This window comes from Tetrahymena thermophila (assembly GCF_000189635.1).
Source record: "Tetrahymena thermophila SB210 genomic scaffold scf_8253880, whole genome shotgun sequence".
In the NCBI taxonomy this organism is placed as follows: Eukaryota; Ciliophora; class Oligohymenophorea; order Hymenostomatida; family Tetrahymenidae; genus Tetrahymena; species Tetrahymena thermophila.
The window spans coordinates 102,726-121,280 of record NW_002475955.1 but is presented as its reverse complement, the minus strand read 5'-3'; the positions used below and the strand labels follow the sequence as shown (position 1 = coordinate 121,280).

General features: G+C 22.2%; 7 protein-coding genes across 7 annotated transcripts; 3 read left to right on the top strand and 4 right to left on the bottom strand. All coding sequences in view use genetic code 6, as the record gives it.

The window, feature by feature from the left end:
* Nucleotides 1–550: 550 nt before the first annotated feature.
* On the top strand, nt 551–1,756 carry TTHERM_01057750 (hypothetical protein; the record flags this gene model as incomplete). Its single annotated transcript, XM_001027543.2, has 1 exon — nt 551–1,756. A coding segment is annotated over one exon (1,206 nt), but the record flags the coding sequence as incomplete, so codon positions are not given.
* A 1,438-nt stretch (nt 1,757–3,194) lies between these two features.
* Nucleotides 3,195–5,185, bottom strand: TTHERM_01055730 (hypothetical protein; the record flags this gene model as incomplete). The annotated part of the gene is made up of 1 exon (XM_001027539.2): nt 3,195–5,185. The coding sequence occupies exon 1, from the start codon at nt 5,157–5,159 to the stop codon at nt 3,195–3,197; it is 1,965 nt and encodes a 654-aa protein (XP_001027539.1). The 5' UTR covers nt 5,160–5,185.
* Nucleotides 5,186–5,947: 762 nt separating this feature from the next.
* On the bottom strand, nt 5,948–8,734 carry TTHERM_01055720 (response regulator receiver domain protein; the record flags this gene model as incomplete). The annotated part of the gene is made up of 1 exon (XM_001027538.2): nt 5,948–8,734. One exon carries the CDS (start codon nt 8,732–8,734, stop codon nt 5,948–5,950), a length of 2,787 nt encoding a protein of 928 aa, XP_001027538.2.
* Nucleotides 8,735–9,767: 1,033 nt separating this feature from the next.
* TTHERM_001055719 (transmembrane protein, putative) lies at nt 9,768–10,477 on the bottom strand (the record flags this gene model as incomplete). The annotated part of the gene is made up of 2 exons (XM_012800966.1): nt 9,768–9,833; nt 9,899–10,477. The coding sequence occupies 2 exons, from the start codon at nt 10,475–10,477 to the stop codon at nt 9,768–9,770; spliced, it is 645 nt and encodes a 214-aa protein (XP_012656420.1).
* A 602-nt stretch (nt 10,478–11,079) lies between these two features.
* On the top strand, nt 11,080–12,570 carry TTHERM_01055700 (hypothetical protein; the record flags this gene model as incomplete). The annotated part of the gene is made up of 5 exons (XM_001027536.2): nt 11,080–11,215; nt 11,412–11,719; nt 11,780–11,853; nt 11,928–12,321; nt 12,436–12,570. The coding sequence occupies exons 1-5, from the start codon at nt 11,122–11,124 to the stop codon at nt 12,568–12,570; spliced, it is 1,005 nt and encodes a 334-aa protein (XP_001027536.2). The 5' UTR covers nt 11,080–11,121.
* A 283-nt stretch (nt 12,571–12,853) lies between these two features.
* TTHERM_01055690 (hypothetical protein) lies at nt 12,854–14,300 on the bottom strand (the record flags this gene model as incomplete). The annotated part of the gene is made up of 2 exons (XM_001027535.4): nt 13,908–14,300; nt 12,854–13,861 (listed from the first exon to the last, which is right to left on the bottom strand). The coding sequence occupies exons 1-2, from the start codon at nt 14,238–14,240 to the stop codon at nt 12,854–12,856; spliced, it is 1,341 nt and encodes a 446-aa protein (XP_001027535.3). The 5' UTR covers nt 14,241–14,300.
* A 2,290-nt stretch (nt 14,301–16,590) lies between these two features.
* On the top strand, nt 16,591–17,949 carry TTHERM_001055689 (F-box protein; the record flags this gene model as incomplete). Its single annotated transcript, XM_012800965.1, has 1 exon — nt 16,591–17,949. The coding sequence occupies one exon, from the start codon at nt 16,591–16,593 to the stop codon at nt 17,947–17,949; it is 1,359 nt and encodes a 452-aa protein (XP_012656419.1).
* Between the last annotated feature and the right edge of the window lie 606 nt (nt 17,950–18,555).

Below are 18,555 nucleotides of genomic sequence, written 5' to 3'. Positions count from 1 at the left end.
CCCAACCCCAACCCCAACCCCAACCCCAACCCCAACCCCAACCCCAACCCCAACCCCAACCCCAACCCCAACCCCAACCCCAACCCCAACCCCAACCCCAATATATATTTAAATAGTAAAAATGAGAATAAGGCTTGTATTTAAATAATTTAATTAATATTTTTAAATAATTTGTTTGGTTTTATAGGAAATTTAAATAAAATAATTATCTTATTTAATATAAAATAAATTAAATCATAATGCAAATTTAAATTTAAGAAAAATATTTCTGTTTAAAAATTAGCATTAAATTTATGAAATAGAATTAACAGGTTTTAAAATGAATAAATATTAGAAAAGATATGATTGAAAGATGAATTAATATAAATCAATTTAAAAATTATTAGAGGTAGCAAATCGACTTATTTAGTTTGTAAAAAGTTTTTTCGAGAAAAAATTGGTAACATTTTAAAAGATAGATAGATGGAAACTAATATGAAATTTAATAGAAGATTTACAAGCAACCAAGCAAGCAAGTATACTATGAATGAATGAATGTATTAATTTATTTGTATTGGTTTTTATACACAATTTCGGAAAGGAAATAAGACAAAGATAAAAGCGGTATCTTTAATCAATTTAATTGTTATAAACAATTAAAAGACAAGTAAAAAAAGGTTTGCAAGCAATGAAAGTTGTTTAATTATTTTAGAATAGATTATGTAAGAGTTTGAGCTTCAAGAGGGCTAACTAATTCGCCTAATTAGCAAAAGAAGCAGATTAAGAAGATGATATTAACAAGTACACTAATGCTAAGGAATATTATGATTATTTATTGCGTTTCACTCCTCAAGATGAAAGAGGCTACATTAAATTCCATCCTGGTCAATTTTCAAAAATGGTTAAAATAGCCTCAACTGAAGAAGATATCAAATCTATTCGTGATGCTTATTACAACTTTATAGGTCACAAGCAAAAATTTACTAATGCCTAAGTTGATAGATTCCTTGAAAAGGCAGCTGAATTGAAAGCAGCTCCTCTTATCAATGAAATTTTGATTAATCACAATTTTTTAATGTACTATCCTCACTCAAGCGTATTACACAAGTTAGCTGAGCATTACATTTAAGAGAATAATGCTGAAGGTTTGAATGAACTTACCCGCATTTATTCCAACACTCACTTTTTGAAATTAGAAGATAGAACTTTAGAGTTGGTATCTAACTATGCTATTGAGTAGAAAAATTAAGGAATAATCTTAAATGTAGCTTAGATTGCATACAGAAAAGTCCTAACTTCTATCAATGAAAACACCATTAACAATATTTTAACTGGTATTGCAAGACAAAAAATTGCAAATCCAGAACCCAAGGAAGGCACCCAAAATAAGGTTGAAACTAAATTCCTTGCTCATCTTAAAAAATGTTCTTAATCTTATCATACAATTATTGGAAGAGCTTACCTCGCTCTTGCAAACAAAGATATTGATGGATCTTTAGTTAATCTTTCCAATTTCAATTTAGTCGATTAAACCAAGGTTCCCACTGAAAATATCATTTCCAACAATGCTATTACTTTGGAATATTTCGAGTGCCTTGAATAGAAAATTGCTGAATCTTAAAAAACTAAATATGCTGAGCGTCTTGCTAAGGTTACTGCAGATATCCAATCAAAGTTAGGTTAAAAATCAATTCACTAAGATATTTCTACTATTATTCAAAAAATAATAACTTCTTCCTAATCAGTTTCTAATGAAGGTGAACAATAATAATAATGATTTTATCCTAAGTTATTTAAATATATGAGCTAACTAAATAAGTGTATTCTATCTTTCTTTTGCTTGCTTGTTACATACATACTTTTTTATTAAGTAATCTTTAAAATAATTTAAAATTAGTCTGTCTATAAATGTAATTAATTAAAAGCATGTTCAAATGGCATATAAAATTATCTAAATAGAATTATTAAGTTATGCAAAATGATATTATCTTTAGTTTATTAAAACCTTTTTAATTAAATTCAAAATTAAACAATAATTTTGTATTTATTTTTTTATTTTATCATTAAATAAATGCCTTATTATAAACCTAAATCTCATCAATAACTAACTCTTTAACAAATTAGCTTTAATAAAAATGAAAATTAATTAATTCTACTTTTTACATTACTAAATGAAATAAATTTATAATTGAGAGCCTTTAATTCAAGAAAATAGATTTACCAAAAATAAATATGAAAAATTCTACTTTGAATTTTTAAATGAATTTCCTTTTAAAATTTAAATATAGTGAGATATTAATCATATAAACAAAAAAAATTTAAAATAATAGAATTTAATAATTCAAATTATTATATTTTTTATAATGGATAAGAAATCAATTATATAAATGAAATAAATCTATCAATAAAAGAATATTTGCAAGCACTTTTTTATGATGTTTTATGAAAGTTTTACAAATTACATTATTCATATAAATGAATATAAATTAAACAAATATAGAAAATAAATAATTTATATTTTTAAAAGATTTTCATATGAAAATATATTTATTATTTTACTTTTTTCAATACAACGGAGATATTTAATAAAGTAAATATATAAAAATAAAAAGTAATTTAAAAATCATATTATCTCTATTATTAAAAATGCACTTTAGCAATATAAAATTTAAGATAACTAATTTAAAAATAACAATTTATTTAAATAAAATCCAAAAATATTTCTTTTGAATTTTCTTTTAAAGAAAGATAAATTTCTTATTATTTATTTATTTATATTAAAAAAAATTAATTAATAGATAAAATATTAATAATCTTTTTTAATTATTTTATATTTTTTAAAAGTTTTTGAATATAAAATAGGTAGTTAAATATTTATTTACTTTTTCAATATTAGCTATTTTCACTATACAGCGGAGAGATTTAATAAAGTAAATATATAAAAATAAAAAGTAATTTAAAAATCATATTATCTCTATTATTAACAATGCACTTTAGCAATATAAAATTTGAGATGACTAATATATTTAAATAAAATTCAAAAATATTTCTTTTGAATTTTCTTTTAAAGAAAGATAAATTTCTTATTATTTATTTATTTTAAAAAAATTAATTAATAGATAAAATATTAATAATCTTTTTTAATTATTTTATATTTTTTAAAAGTTTCTAAAAGTTTGAATATAAAATAGTTATCTAAATATTTATTTATTTTTTCAATATTAGCTATTTTCACTATAGAAATCATTTAAATCAACTACACTTAACACTTTATAGAAATTGCTCTCTGGGGACATTTAGGTGTTTTTTCTATTGTTGTAGGAAAAATATTCAAGTTTTATGTACTGTTTTATAACATTTAGTCTTCCATTTATTTCTGAAATTTAAGATTCTTAAAAGAGGATTCTATCTTTTATGAAGTGATAGTAAAGGAAACACATTTCTTCCCAAGTATAGAAAAATATGTTGTTTGCTACGTAATATGGAAGGTAATTGTATAAATCAACAAAGTTATGAGTGACTTTATTTTCTTCACAAAATTGAATAAACTAAATAACATCATTTTAAGTAAATCTGCAATTCATAATTTTTTTCTAAACTTCTTCTAATAAAAGAGGAGGTGTGTCATTAAAATCTATTTATTTAATATCTAACCTTACCTTCAAAAAGCGAACTAAATCCATCAAGTAACAAGCTTCAGCATCGATTTGAGAAAAAATAAAATCTATCTCTGAAAGCCATAGATCTATACTTTCTATGTTCAAAACTTAAATACTTTCTAATATTAGGCACAAATCTTAGAGAGTTATATCTATTTTATTATTGAATTTTTAAAAGATAAACTGTTCTTATTTGATGTCATCATACTCAAGATTTCTCTTATAAACTATTTTATAGTCTGATGATGTTTTATTTGTTAGGTCACTATTACTGCTAGAAAATTATTACAAAGCTTATTTCTGTTTTAATTTACTACTGTATGATACCAAGTTTTCCTCAATCATTGGAAAGTATTAGTTTATGTTATTAAAATAATTTTTTTATTAAATATAAGTCAAGTAATACAAAAACTTAGACATCAGGTACCTATTTTTCTCAAAATATTAACTCTGTTTCTACTAACTTAGTATATTAGGTGTAAAATATTAGCTTATTTAATTGATAATGTAGGACGATTTGTAATCACATAAACTAAATAAGAAAGCAATTTGAATCAGCTAGTTTTTGATGTCTTCTTCTAATTCATTAATTTTTTCTTCATGATCTCTTTTTAAATTTTACTATTACTCCTAATTAATTTAATCACATTTTTCACTTGACTGCTAATCCGAGCATTATTAATCTGCAGTATTATTTTTATGTCTCTTAGAATTATTTGTTTCATTAGCATTTGAAAAGAAAATTTCATCTTGCATTTATTTAATTTGAGTAGAAGCATTCATTTCTATTGTTTATAGGATGTAGGTCTTATTTTTTAAATAATCTTACCCATAATGTTAATAGAAAGCATATCCCAAAGTGACAATATCATCTAAATTAAATTAATTCTTTGAAAGATGAACCTCAAAATAACTAATAAGGATTCTGATCGATTTCTAAACTATTTTTTATTGCCATTCTTTGCTACTTAATCTTTTAATAATAAATAACCCTAAAAGAGATTCTCTTATTTCTTTAGATGTGAAATCCATTCTTTCCTAACAAATCTGATCGCATATCTTCATCCAAAATTCCATGTTTTTGTAATACTCAATTTAATTTAAACTCTTCATGAGACTTCCAATATAAGGTGAATTTTCATCCTCTTAAGCTCCAAAGTTGCTAAAAAGTTTAAAATTCTCTTCAATTTTAGATAAAATCTTTTCTACTCCATAAATTTCCTTGTAAGTTTAACCAACACAAATATTTGTGAGCTATTCTAATATTTTTATATATTCATTCAGGCTTAATTATATCTTTGGTTTATACACAAGATCAAATATCTACTGGGCACTCTTCATCTATAAAATGTTATATTTATCTTCAAAGGTTTTTGCTTTACCAATTTTAACCATTATCTAGTTGTAGTCTACTTGTAAAGGCACATTGGCTGAATCAAACGAGCAAAAATATTTTTTAGTATTTTAAGTTAGCCAAAATTAGCCAAAATTTTATTTAATCAGATGAAATTTCTTAAGCATTTTCCCAAATAAATACAAAAAATAATACTAAAAATAAACATCTCATAATAAATTATGTTATTAACCAATAACAAAATAGATTTTATAACAAATTAAATAATTAATTTTTATAAATATCAAAATATATTTGTACATAAAGTTCTGAAAAAAATAAATATCAGATTCATTTGTTTTTTAAGTTGTGAATAGATCTTCTTAAATAAAATTCTTAGATATTTTCTTGAGTTTTTGCTATTTGTAATTTCAAAAGGACTAAACAGATACTTATTTTAAAATTTCATCTAGAATGAAATACATTTTATGTTTTTATTATAAAATAATATTTTTAATAATTATTATCAAGATTTTTTAATTTGTTAAAATACATTGATTTATTATTGTATTATTTTAATGAAGCTAACCTTGCAAGATCTTATTAAAAGCAATAGATATTTATTATTTTAAAATATGTATTTGTTTGTTTATTTGTTTTAATACTTCTAAAAATTTAAATAAACCATTATAAAAATAAATTAATTTTACAAATTATTAAATTATTAAAAAAACAAAAAATAAACAAACAAGCAAACTGCTATTAAGAAGAATTAAATAACAAAATAATATAAAGATTTACATTTTTTAATATCTTAACACCAAAATGAATTTAGGATATATAGTTTTTTGTTTTGAAAGCGAGAATTATTTTATTTATAAAATGTATTATTAAATTGGCTAATAAGTAGAAAATATAAAATTGAATTAGAAAATACTTTTAAACAATAGAAAAAAATAAATTAATTAATTAAATTTCAAGAGAGTTTCAAATTTTTTAAAACAAAATACAAGTCTTCTAATTTTATCGGCTTTGAGAGGGCAGCATTAAATCCTTTAGAGCTAAATTTATTTGAATCAGAATCTATATCATCGCCTGTGAGTGCTATAATTATTGTTGGTTAGACTAGCTTTTATTAAATTAGTATTCTTATTTATTTTGTTGCTTATATTCCATCCATAACAGGCATATTTATATCCATAAAGACTATGTCATAATTATTTTTTTTAAGCTTATCAATTGCTTGCTGACCATTGTAAGCATGGTCAAAAGTTACATTTTGTAGCTAATGAAGCATACATTTGAATACTGATATGTTGAATTAAACATCATCAACTATTAGCATTTTATACGGTCTGGTGAGAAGATTTTATATGAAATCGCATATCTTTTAGGTGTCATTTTGATTAATAGCAGTAGTTATTTCTTAATCATTGTCATCTATATTCAACTCCAAGTTGTTTTTCAAATTTAATCCGTATTTTTAATTTTATCCTAATAGATTTTGCTGCTTATTACTTGAAAGGATAGTGTTAGCTTTGCGTTTAGGAGAGTCGACTTATTATAAACGACGATATATTTTGAATGAAAATGAGCTGCCTTAATCTTTTATAGATTTAACTTTAATATTGTCTTTCTTAGGGCCTAGCAATTAACTTAGGGATTAAGTGATAATCAAGCCTAACCCGACTCCTTCTTTGTTGACACCTTTCTATTCGAATGTTCCAAACATGCTAAAAAGTTACTTCTGCAGATCTTTATCCATTCCTAAGCCAGTGTCAGTAACTGTGATTTAGATGATCTCATTCTCTTAATCTTATTACTAGATATTATAATTATTCATCGTCTTAATAGCTAAGCTTTTGTGACTTTCATTATCGATTTCTATCTAAAGATTTTGTTGTTGTAATAATTTTTCTGGTTAATCTGGTGTGTTACTTGGAGATAGTTATGTGTTTTTACTATTTCTTAGCGAATGAGTAACTTAATTAGTAATTTACTTTTAAAGTCTAGTGCTTTTTCTCAACTAACTTTGATGCTATTGAGCAATGCTTGATTAATCGAAAATTGCATGATAATTCTGCTTTTTATTTGGGATGTCTATAACTGCGTTTTAATTTTCATTTGCAATTTAGTTATTTTAAAGTTATTCATTATTTATTTACTTCTTAAATTATTCTATATTGTTTGTAAAACAGTACTTTGTTAAATTTACATTGTGTTTTTTGTTGAACTCTCGTTGACTAATAGGTGTGCTATTTATTCTTGCTTAAATTGGATTGGAAATTAGTTGTGGTGTTTAAAATAGTTTTGAGTCTTTTTAATTTGTAAGAAAGTTAGAATTAGAAGGAAAATTAGGTGAATAGAGATTTTAAATATTTTGTTAGTTTAGAAGTTCTTCATCGAAGCCTGTCTGTTTTTCAACAATAGAGTCAAAATCGTTGTAATAATTTAATTATTGAATATTCAGCTTATTGCTGCTTAGGTTGTTGATATTGTTTACATTATAAAATGCTTGGTTATTATTGATTTGAATATTAAGAGATTAAGTGAAGTCTGGGTCATTATTTAGTTCATCTTCTATTTCTCCGCAATCATTTACCTCCTCTACTTTGATAGTGATCGACCCTTAGAAGGTAAACTTTAGAGCGTTCGAAACAAAGTTAAAAATAATTTATTTCAAACGAATTTCATCTGTATATAAAAAGCTATTACTTAAATTATTCACAATATTTAGCTTCAATCCTTTTTCTTGTATTTAATAGAGAAAGGTTTGCTTAATTTGTTATAGAGTGTTTTGGAGGTTGAAGTAACTTGGGCGTGGTTTTATCTTTTTGTGGATCACTTAAGCATAATCTAGAATATCTTTGATTAGATAATTGAGGAGATCCCCATTTACTTGAACTAGCTAGATCATCTTTTTAATTTGCTCAACATTGTCTTTGAGTAGAGCTGCTTAGAGTATTGATTACATACCATTTAGAGGAGTTTTTAAATCGTGAGATATTGTGAATAGAAGCTAATCTTTATATTGATTTTCTTTAATAAGTTCTTAGTTATTAATCTTTTCAGATATGTTTTAGAAAGTTATTACGACTGAAAAACTATCATCCCAATATGTTTCCAAGATGTGAATTCTATATTTTTATTCTTGAATGTTGTTATTGTTTTTCATTTTTTATACATTTTGCTTTTTTATGCTTTCTTCTTTGATTCCATCTTCGGTGTGATAATTTACATTTGTTTAGCTTTATGGGCTGTTGTATTGACAGTCATAAATTAGCTCCTAGCTGAACATTTAGTCGTTTGTTATTGTATTTGAATTGAGTGAAGAATTTTCATCTAATTTCTTCAACAAGAGTTAAATTATTTTGTTGTAGCTCTCTGGTTAATACCTCTCTGCCAGTACTTCCTTCAAGCTTTTATTTTTCTAGTCGCAAATCATAAATTAATCAAGTATTAACTCCAAATCATTGTTGTATATATTCAAAAAATCTTTTTAAAATTTTTAATTACAGAATTCCTTTCTGAAAGAGAGAGGATTTTAATTAAAAATGCTATCCTTTTATTGCAAGCCAATAGAATGAATGTTATTTTATTTTACATCAGTTTAGTTATTTATCAATTTAAAATTAGATGCCTAATTAAATAGGTCATCTTATTTGTTAGCAAAGCTTACTTCTGTTATGTTTTTTCTTTACTGCTATGGGGATTCTCCATTTTTCTAATTTTAAAAGTTAATTTGATTGCTAAATAGCTGCATGTTACTTTTAATTTAAATATTCATTGGTGGAGGAATAAAATCTTCTTAGAGCTGAGAATTGTAAAAAGATTAAGATAATTAAGTTTCCTCATGCCTGAATTTATTTGATTTGTCACATAAATTGAGTTAATTGACGTCTTAATTAACCAAATTATTTATTGGAAATTAAATAGAAAAAATACAAATTGGGAGAGGAACAGACGAGTCTACAAATTTATAAAATGAATGGACCTTTTAATTAATAATCAAATACTCAAAAAACCTCTGCATTTAAGATGCTTCTAATAAATAAATATAAGCAGCCAAAATAAAAAAGAAGACCGTCAAGCTGACTAAATTAAACCATCCTAAGTAAGTAGTAAAGCTAATAAATGAAATAAACGCTACTAATAAAATGCATATTTCTTATAGCCACCATCTCTTTAGGATATTTATAAGCATAATCTATTGTAAGAAGGCAAAAGTCCCTATTATAAATGATATGTCTATTTCCCTTTCCACATAAAGCAGTTAATTCAGCTATTCCTAGTTTTATAATAGCTGTGACCAAAAGCTTCTTTTATGCTGCAAGTGAGGAATAATGAATAAACAAAGTTGAATCTAGTAGCAAATGTAGGTAACCATTACCAAATAATCTATCCATTTAGAGTACTTTTACGCTATATACAAAGAAGCACAAAAAATAACTATCAAAAGAATATCAATAAAAACGCTAAAAAGCAATGAATATTAATAACTTTATTGCTCCTCGTTTTACCTTGTAGGTTGTTACTGCTACTACAAGAAATAGTGGTGAGTAAATAAATCCATATAGCTAACACAAACTTGCAGCGTTATGAATCCATATGATATGTATGAAAACATGTTTATCTAATTTTTTGTTTTAAATTGCGAATATTCATCTTCAATCATCTAAGACTAAAACCTCAAAAATAATTTGTCAATTTTCTCACATTTTAATTGATCCATGATTAAAGTAAGAATAAAATTATTCTGCTATTTAAATAAAATAATTTTCTATTATTTTGACTTCTCACTTTAAAGTCCTTTTATAATTTTTGTTTGTAAATAAACTCTTCCTTTTTTTTTGTAGACTACACTAAACACTTTGCAAATTGATTTATAATTTATTTTATAAAAAAAAAAAGTAAATTTTTTGCTTACAAATTATTTAGAAAACAACATAAAATTTGCGATTTTTTTCAGCAATTAAATAAAAATCAAAGAAGTAAGCTGAATTTTTAGGGAAAATTTAACTCGACCACAGACAGATATCAAAAATAGAGTTAGCAATAATAATAAATAATATACATTAATATTAAATAATTATTTCTTTTTCTATGATATGTGTGATAGCACTCTTAAGCTTCTTTCATCATTTTAATTACCTTCAAGTTAAGTTATTGATAATGCTTATAGCTTAACTATGGGTGTATCATTGAAATATAATTAGAAAATAATTCCTAACTTAGCTACAATTGATCGTCTTCTATGGCTAATTACTTTCTAATTGGTATTCTTAAAATTAAATGTAAGAATTATAAATATGATTAGCCATTATTTTTAAACTACTTTTAAATTTAAAAATTATTAAATTTATTGATGCCTGTTCTATTAAGAATATCTAGTAACTTTATATTTTACAATATAATTTATAATCATTAAGAGTTGAAAAGATTTTACTGGGAGAAATTTAATTTGGTTTGGTAATTCTTATAAATATTATTAAATTCTTTTAGACATTTTCTTTTAAAAGAAATATTTGAATTATTTATATCAGTAAAAAGCTACATTCAAGAAAATTATTAAAAACTAAGTACTTTAAAATAATTAAAATATAAAATAATATACCACTGAAAGACCTTTTTTATTTATTATTGCCTTCGAATTATCATTTTAATTAAAACATTTATTTATATGTCATTGATTAACAAAAATTTTGTAAAGTAAACATTTCAGGATCTATTTAACCTGTCTTAAAAAGAAAATATTAATTTATTTTGTATTTAAGTAAATCTAGAAGTAGCTAACAGGTAATAAAAATCCTTTTCTTTTGTGAAAAAATTATATATAAACAAAGCTCGAGCTGGACACATAAAAAAATAGATATAAATAAATTATATGTAATATTAAAAATGAATTATTTGTTAAATTTAATAAATTAATTATTGTTTGCTTCAAAATATTTAATAATCTATCTTATTGATTTTATTAAAAAATATCATTTCTTTATTTCATTAGCTCAAATCAAAAAAAAAACAAAATTTGTAAAAATAAGCTTGCTATTTTCTACAAATAATTGAAAAATTTAATTACAAAAACCTAACTAACTAACTTATTTATTAACTAACTAAATAGCTAAATAACTACTTAATTTTTAATTTTTAATGCAAGGTCATCAAAGAAAGTTTGGATAGTCTCCATCTTAAGATAACTTATCTATGTTAGCAGGATACAACAATGGATAGAATTTTCAATAAAGTAATTTATTAGCATGATTTTGAAGTTACTTTAGGCATAAATTATTTACAAAAAACTCTATTTGGATTTCATTTTTGACTGATTCATGAAATTATTCAAATTTATTCAATTTTTGCAAATTTAAATTCATTTTTAAGAATATTATGGAAACTGTATCAACTTTTGAATGATAGGATTTAATTTAATATTTAATTAGGTTAAGGTAATTCGAATTAGAGGTTGCAAACACCTCCTCCTCCTAATACTTAGAGTAAAATGGCAACAACTATTTAAGGAACAGGTGTTAAAATGATTAATAATTAATTTGGTGTTTCAATGAAGCTTCCTTAATCAAACAATGGCTCGTCTAACGGGGCAAGTATTAAAAGTGTAGAATTAAATAAGAAAATTAGAAATGAAAATGAAAATTTGTAGGAGAAAATAAAAGAATTAGAAATAAAAGGAAAGCAATCGAATTTCGATTACACTAAAAATCACATTGATGTTGGAAATTATATAATGAATGTAACAAATATTTAAGGATTGAATTCTTGATATAAAATTATTCTATCATTAAAACAAAAGAATTACTCTAAATACAGAGAATTAATCACTGAATTAGCAGAACTTAAAAACTAACACCTCGACGAAACAAAAAAGTATATTAAATTACACATAAATTTTAAAACTAATACGTAATAGAAACAAACTTACTAATATTTTATCTAAATAGAAATAGATTATTAAGAGAATAAAATGAATAAATGAAAAGTAAGTAACGTGGATACGCCTCACTTAATCCTTAGGAATAATAAGAATAAAACCGTTAGGTGGAGTTAAATAGATAAATTGAATAAGTTTAAAAGGAAAACTAACAATTATAGCATGATTTAAAATCCTTGGAAAACGAAATCAACAACAATACAAGCACCATTTAGTAAAAAGCAGATAAGACCTTCTCAAGTTAATAGGAAAAGTAGTAATTAACAGACCAATGTAACTAAATTTAATAAAAGATTTCCAAACTCACAGAGTAATTAGAAGAGGAAGAAAAACGTTAAAAAGAATATTCAGCTAATTCATAAAAGAAAAACTTTTTCTAAGAATACGATTAGATGTGCAGACAAGTAATTTATTTATTTATTTATTACTTAATTATAAATTATAATTGTATGAAAAATAAAATTACATTTATAGTAAATATTTGGATATGAAAGCTTATTGTTTTTGTTTAAAACTAGGTTGCATAATTAAGATAACAAAATTAAGATCTTACAGAGAGTTTAAAGTAAAAAATAATAGAAATTTGCAAACTGCAAGGAAAAGAACCACCAAACTTTAATCAAGGTGTTTTTCCAAATCAATTTTAAAACTGAAGAGCAAACTCTTATTGAATAAATGTAATAAAAAGAATTAAAGATAATTAATATGAATGAATCTATATTTATTTATTGTATACAATTTTAGTTTTAAAATATATTCAAACACATACAATTAATTAGTTAGTTTATATTAAAATATTCTATTTTCGCTCTTAAACAAACTTTAGCTTAAATGACAAATTTATTTTCAATAAATTAAATCACTATCTATGTTGATGAAAAGCTAAACAATTGTAGCTCTTATTTTAATCATTTACTTAGTAATTTTGCTTATGTCTCACCTGATTTATTAGTGTAATATTGTAAATGGTGTAGTTGGTTCAATAGCTCCACATTCTATTTGCTATTTAACTGTGGTAAGGATTCTCTTTACATTTGGTACACTTGTATCCAACAAATCTGCCACTTATTATTGAGTACCTAATTTTTCGTAGATTTAAGCCACAGCATAAAATTCATTGTTGGTTAGGTGCTAGAAAAATCTTGACCTGGGTGTTTTTTATAAATAAAATGTGCTTTTAAAAAATTTAGGAATTTAAATATGGTGCTCCATTTCAAATTTTCTATAAATCTCTAATCGTTGATCTTATTCAAGTTTATTTCTGAGAGGTTAACCTGGCGCTCTTTTTTGCTAATAATTGAAGCTGTTCACATAACCATTATGAAAGGACTGTTCTTGCATTTTATAATTTTCGTAATTTGGACTTTGAGACTTTTAGTAAAATCGATTATTATTCTAATTTAATTATTGTGGCTAATCTGGTATGTATTGAGATTAATCACTAAAATTATTATATTAAGAAGAATTATAATTATTTTAGTATTGTTAATTATGTGATGCTTCTTACACAAATGGCTTTTAATATTTAATTGGTTAATTTTTAGGCATATAATCATAGGAGTAATTTCTAATTTATCCTTATAAATTAGCTGAATTAACGTTTTAATTTTAGTAAGTATAATCATCATATTCATATTATTATTATTATATTTCCTCTTATATGTCTTAGTCTTGATCATCATCATCATAATATTCATCATAATCCTCTTAATAGTTACCTGTTCCCATTTCATCTTCATAGTATTCTCCTTGTTCAGGATCAATTTCTTCATCATAAATTTAATTAGCTTCTTCCTATTAAAATTAAATTTGCCTATTGTTATTTGACTAGATATCATTGAAATACAAATTTTTCCTTTAATTTTCCTACTTTCTTTGTAACCCCTAATTCATATTCTTATTAAACATGTTGTTCATAATTTTCTCATCTGAGCTTAAGGCTTTCTTTTAAATATAAATAATTAATTAAAATATTTTATAAAATATTTACATTTGAATCTAAAGGTATTGGTGGTTCTTTTAGCTTGTTTAAATTATTTTGAATATTAAATTTGCAAATCTCTTATATTTAATTTATATGGTTTTCTAGTATTTTATTGCTAGCAAAAGTATTGTCTAGTAACTGTTACTAAGCAGTCTACGACGAGTTTCCAACTTCCAAAAACTTCTAAAATGAGCTTAGCTTTCCCTCAATTAGTGACTTAACTTAATTTAAACTGAATTATATATCGCTCAGATCCTTATTTTTATTTTAGTCTGTAAATCCTTACTAAAATGTAGGAGATTGTTTTAGTTATGATGAAATTCTATCTTCTTAATCCATTTATTTATTGATTTTCTTCAATTTTAAAATTCTTAAATTATAATTGAAATATTGTTAAATTGTAATTGAAAAAATCTTAAATAATAATTGAAATATTCATGGGTTCGTTCTAATCAAATAACAAAATCATAAAAAAATTTATTAGGTTTTTACAGGAATTCCAATCCAACCTATATAAATAAATTAAATATTTTTGATAAATTTTATTTTGAAATTAAAAATTATATTTTTAAGGAAAAAATTGGAATGCTTGATTCTGTCTGGGTATTATATTTATTAAAGCTGCTAATATTATTGAAATTGTATATATAATCAAACTATTTAATATCTCTTAATCAAAAATCTTCGATTACTTTAAGTGAAGTTAGAAAAGAATTATTAATATCAGAATATAGGGTGTATAGTAAACTAAGTTAATAATAAAAAAAAGAAGTTATTTTCATTTTTATTCTTTCACCAATTTACTTAAATAACAATTTTTTACTTGAAATATAAATAAATAAAGAGTAAATATCAACATTTACAGTTTCAAAATAATATTTAAAATGAAAATGAACAAAGTAGATTTGAATTTATCAAATTTGCTCAACTTTTAAAAGCTTTTTATAAAGAATATTATTTATTTTTAATTATTATTTATTATAATAAATAAATAATTTAAAGGCTATACTTAATAAAATATTGAAATAATAAAAAAGCTATCTTAATAAATTGATAGATTATAATAATAGAGAGATTAGGGTAGTTTTCATATTAATTATAATAATCTATATTATTTAAAAACTATTTTGAAGATAGATTTATTCAAATAAATATAAAATTAAAATAAATTTAATATTTTTTTTACAAAGCATTAAGTTAAGAAGATACAATAATCTCATGTTTAATATAATTTAAATTAAAGGCTAAAGTAAAATTTTATTTATTTTAAAATTTAAAGTGGAATAAATACAAGTAATTTAAAAAAATTTGAAATAAGGAATTTGTTTTTAATTAATTATTTATTATATGATATTTCAATTATGTAAATACAAATATTAAATAAAAAAATATTTTTGTAGTTTCCTAATTAATAATAATGGTAATTTTTATTATTTAATCATATTTTGATATTAGGTATATCAAGATATAATTCTAATAAAAAATTATAATAACTTAATGGTATTTTACAAAGCATTAAATAAATTAGAAACAACCTTATTATATTTAATATAATTTAAATAAAAGCCTTTCAAGAAAAATTTTATTTCTTTTAAAACTTAAGAGGAAAAAAAAATTTTTGAAAAAGGGTTATTTATTTGTCATTCATTAATTATTTATTATTTGATAAATAAATTAAGTAAAGACTAATACTATTTTTAAATGATCAAATAAATATATTCCTTAATGGATTAAAAAATAAATTACAAAAAAGAGAAATTAGGGTATTTTAATAATTAATAATAACTTATCCTATTTAAAATTATTATGTTTAATCTAATTTAAATTAAAATCTTCAAAGAAATTTTATTTATTTTAAAATTAAAAAAAAGAGCAATAAATAAAAACCTGATTAAAAATATTTTGAACAAACTCAAAATATTTAATTTTAATTTTAAATTTTCATAAAATATAATAATTCAAATTAAAACATTTATTGAAAATTAATTTATTGTTTAACCAATAATTTACAACTTTTTAAGATTTTTAAGCAATAAAATTTGTCTCAATTTTAATTAAATTAAAATCTTCACAAAAAAATTATCAAATTAAAATAAAAATTAATTTTATATAATAAAAGAATATGATTGATTAACTTTCTTTAAAAGAATAAAAGCATTTTAGATTCAACTACATACTTTTATACAACAAATATATTTAATTATTGCTTGTAGGCATTTTTAAAAGTATTACCTTAAATTTAATTAATGCAATTTTATATATCTTTTTATTGTAATTTCCTTTTTATAATATTTTTATCTTAACATTTGGTATAAAACTTCAGTTCAGATTTCAACAAAATAGTTTGATATCCATGATTATTTTCTGATGAGAATGTCTTTACTTATTTGATTTATTCTGATATGGATTTAAAATTTAAATTATATTTAAAATTTGATATTAATTTTAGAATATATATTGAATTAATTAGTTAAAAAGTATGTTGAATTCTGATTAGCGAGGCTAGTGATTTTTCTGTTCGTTGGACTTTATTTGATAAATTAAAAGAATAGAATGATATGGAAATAGATAAATTGGCTCTTTTTGAATTTCAAAAATAAACCTTTATAAAATTAAAGAAAAAGAGAGAAAAATAAAAGATAAATCTTATTCTAAAAATTCAAACATAGTCAAATTTCTTTTGCTGAGAATGAATGCATAAATAAACATAATAAATTTTGATTAAATACCATTGGATATTCTTTTTCACATTGTGAAACACTTAGACCCAAAATCAATAATCTAATTAGTATTAGTATCTAGAAATACTAGGCTAAGAGTAGGATAAATAATAAATAAATGTATAAATGAATAAAAAAAATACTATCAGTTTATTAAAGAGTAGAGCCTTTATGCTGAAAATTACTTTTAATACAAAGAGCTGCTTTAATAAAGCAAAATATTTTTAGATGATTCAATTTATGCTAATTTCGTTGGTTTAATAAATTATAGTAACAAAAATTACTTTGTTAACTTTTTTAGTGCTGTATTTAATTTTCCTATTAGGCTAGATGTAGATATGTTAGAAAAGAAGATAGAACTTATCAATAGGCAATAAGATGTGTTTGCATCACTTATTTTGCTTTCTTAATGCTAATCTGTACCTAAATTAGAAAATAAACATATATTTTTAAAATGCTACGACGAAAAACTAGAATAAATAATTGGCTTTGTTAATAAATTTCTGTCTAAAATAGCAGCTTTACACAAAATGAACAATCTGTTAGATGCTTTAATTATTTTCTAGTAATAAAAATGGTCATATCTTAGGACATATCAAAAAATAATGACAATTTAAATGAAAGAGTAGTATTAATAAAAAGTTTATTACCTTAAATTTGAAAAAGAATATCATAAAATAATTAATTTCAACATCAATTCTGTTGTGCTATCTTTCTTGGATATTAAAAATTTATAAAAACTCAGATTTGTAGATAAAATGTTCAATTCTTTAGTCAAAAACATTTCGTTAATTAACTACAAACATTATTATAAAAATATTGAAGTAATTTATAATCAACTCACTTAACAAAAAGAATTTTATGATTTATATTTGCTAATGATTTAGAATAGGAAAATAAAAATGACTATGTATGAGTTTATGACAAACAATTTATCAGTTTAATTTCCAATTTAAGTTGATAAATTATTTAATATATTTCTTACTTGTTTAGGATACTCAACTTAGGATGTGACTATATAATAGTTCTAAAATAGTTCAAGATTGTATACTTAAATATTTGAAAATCCTTAATCTATTTAATTGAATGAGTCAACCTATAGTATTCTTGAACAATTCTTCAAAGAAGAGAATGTATAATAGATAAAAGCATTTAACATTTTAAGTAATAAAATTTGCACTCAATTAGAGTTTTTGTATTTGACTAAGAAATATCAAATATCTTAAAAAGAAATGGATTGTTATTGTGAAAAAATTAAATAAATAACAAATAAAATTGATTATGCCCTTAAATTTAGGAATTATTCAAAAATTATAAAAAACTCATGAAACTTTTGAATGATAGTTTAATAAATTTAAAAAAACATAGATGGATAATTTTATTTTCATAAATATTAAATACTATTTTTTAGATTAAAAATGTTGTTGCTCTTTTATTATAATAATATTATTTATCATAAAATATGTTTAAAATAAATATTTTATTTTTTAAATGTAAAAACCAAACAAAAGTTAATTTAAATCTTTTAAAGTTAGCATAAAATTTATTATCATAATGATAATAATTTAAAATACTTTTTTTGATAATAACTTCTGTTAAATTAAAATAATTCCAAATATAATTAGTTTTTTCCTTCATAAAATAAGTAAATATAATTAAAAAAAGAAAAAATTATTAAAATAAGTTAATGTTTTGATAGCTGAAAACTTTTGAGTATTGTTAAAATAATTTGAAATATTTATTTTTGATAATAATTTCTATAAAATTAAACCAATTCAAATATATTATATTATATTTCTTAATATAAATAATCAAAAAAATCATTTTTATAAAAATACAAGAATCTCATAGAAAATATCCAAATAATATTTCTCAATTAAAAAAGATAAAAATAGTTAAACTTTATTTGAAGCAACTTACTTTCATTTATTTAT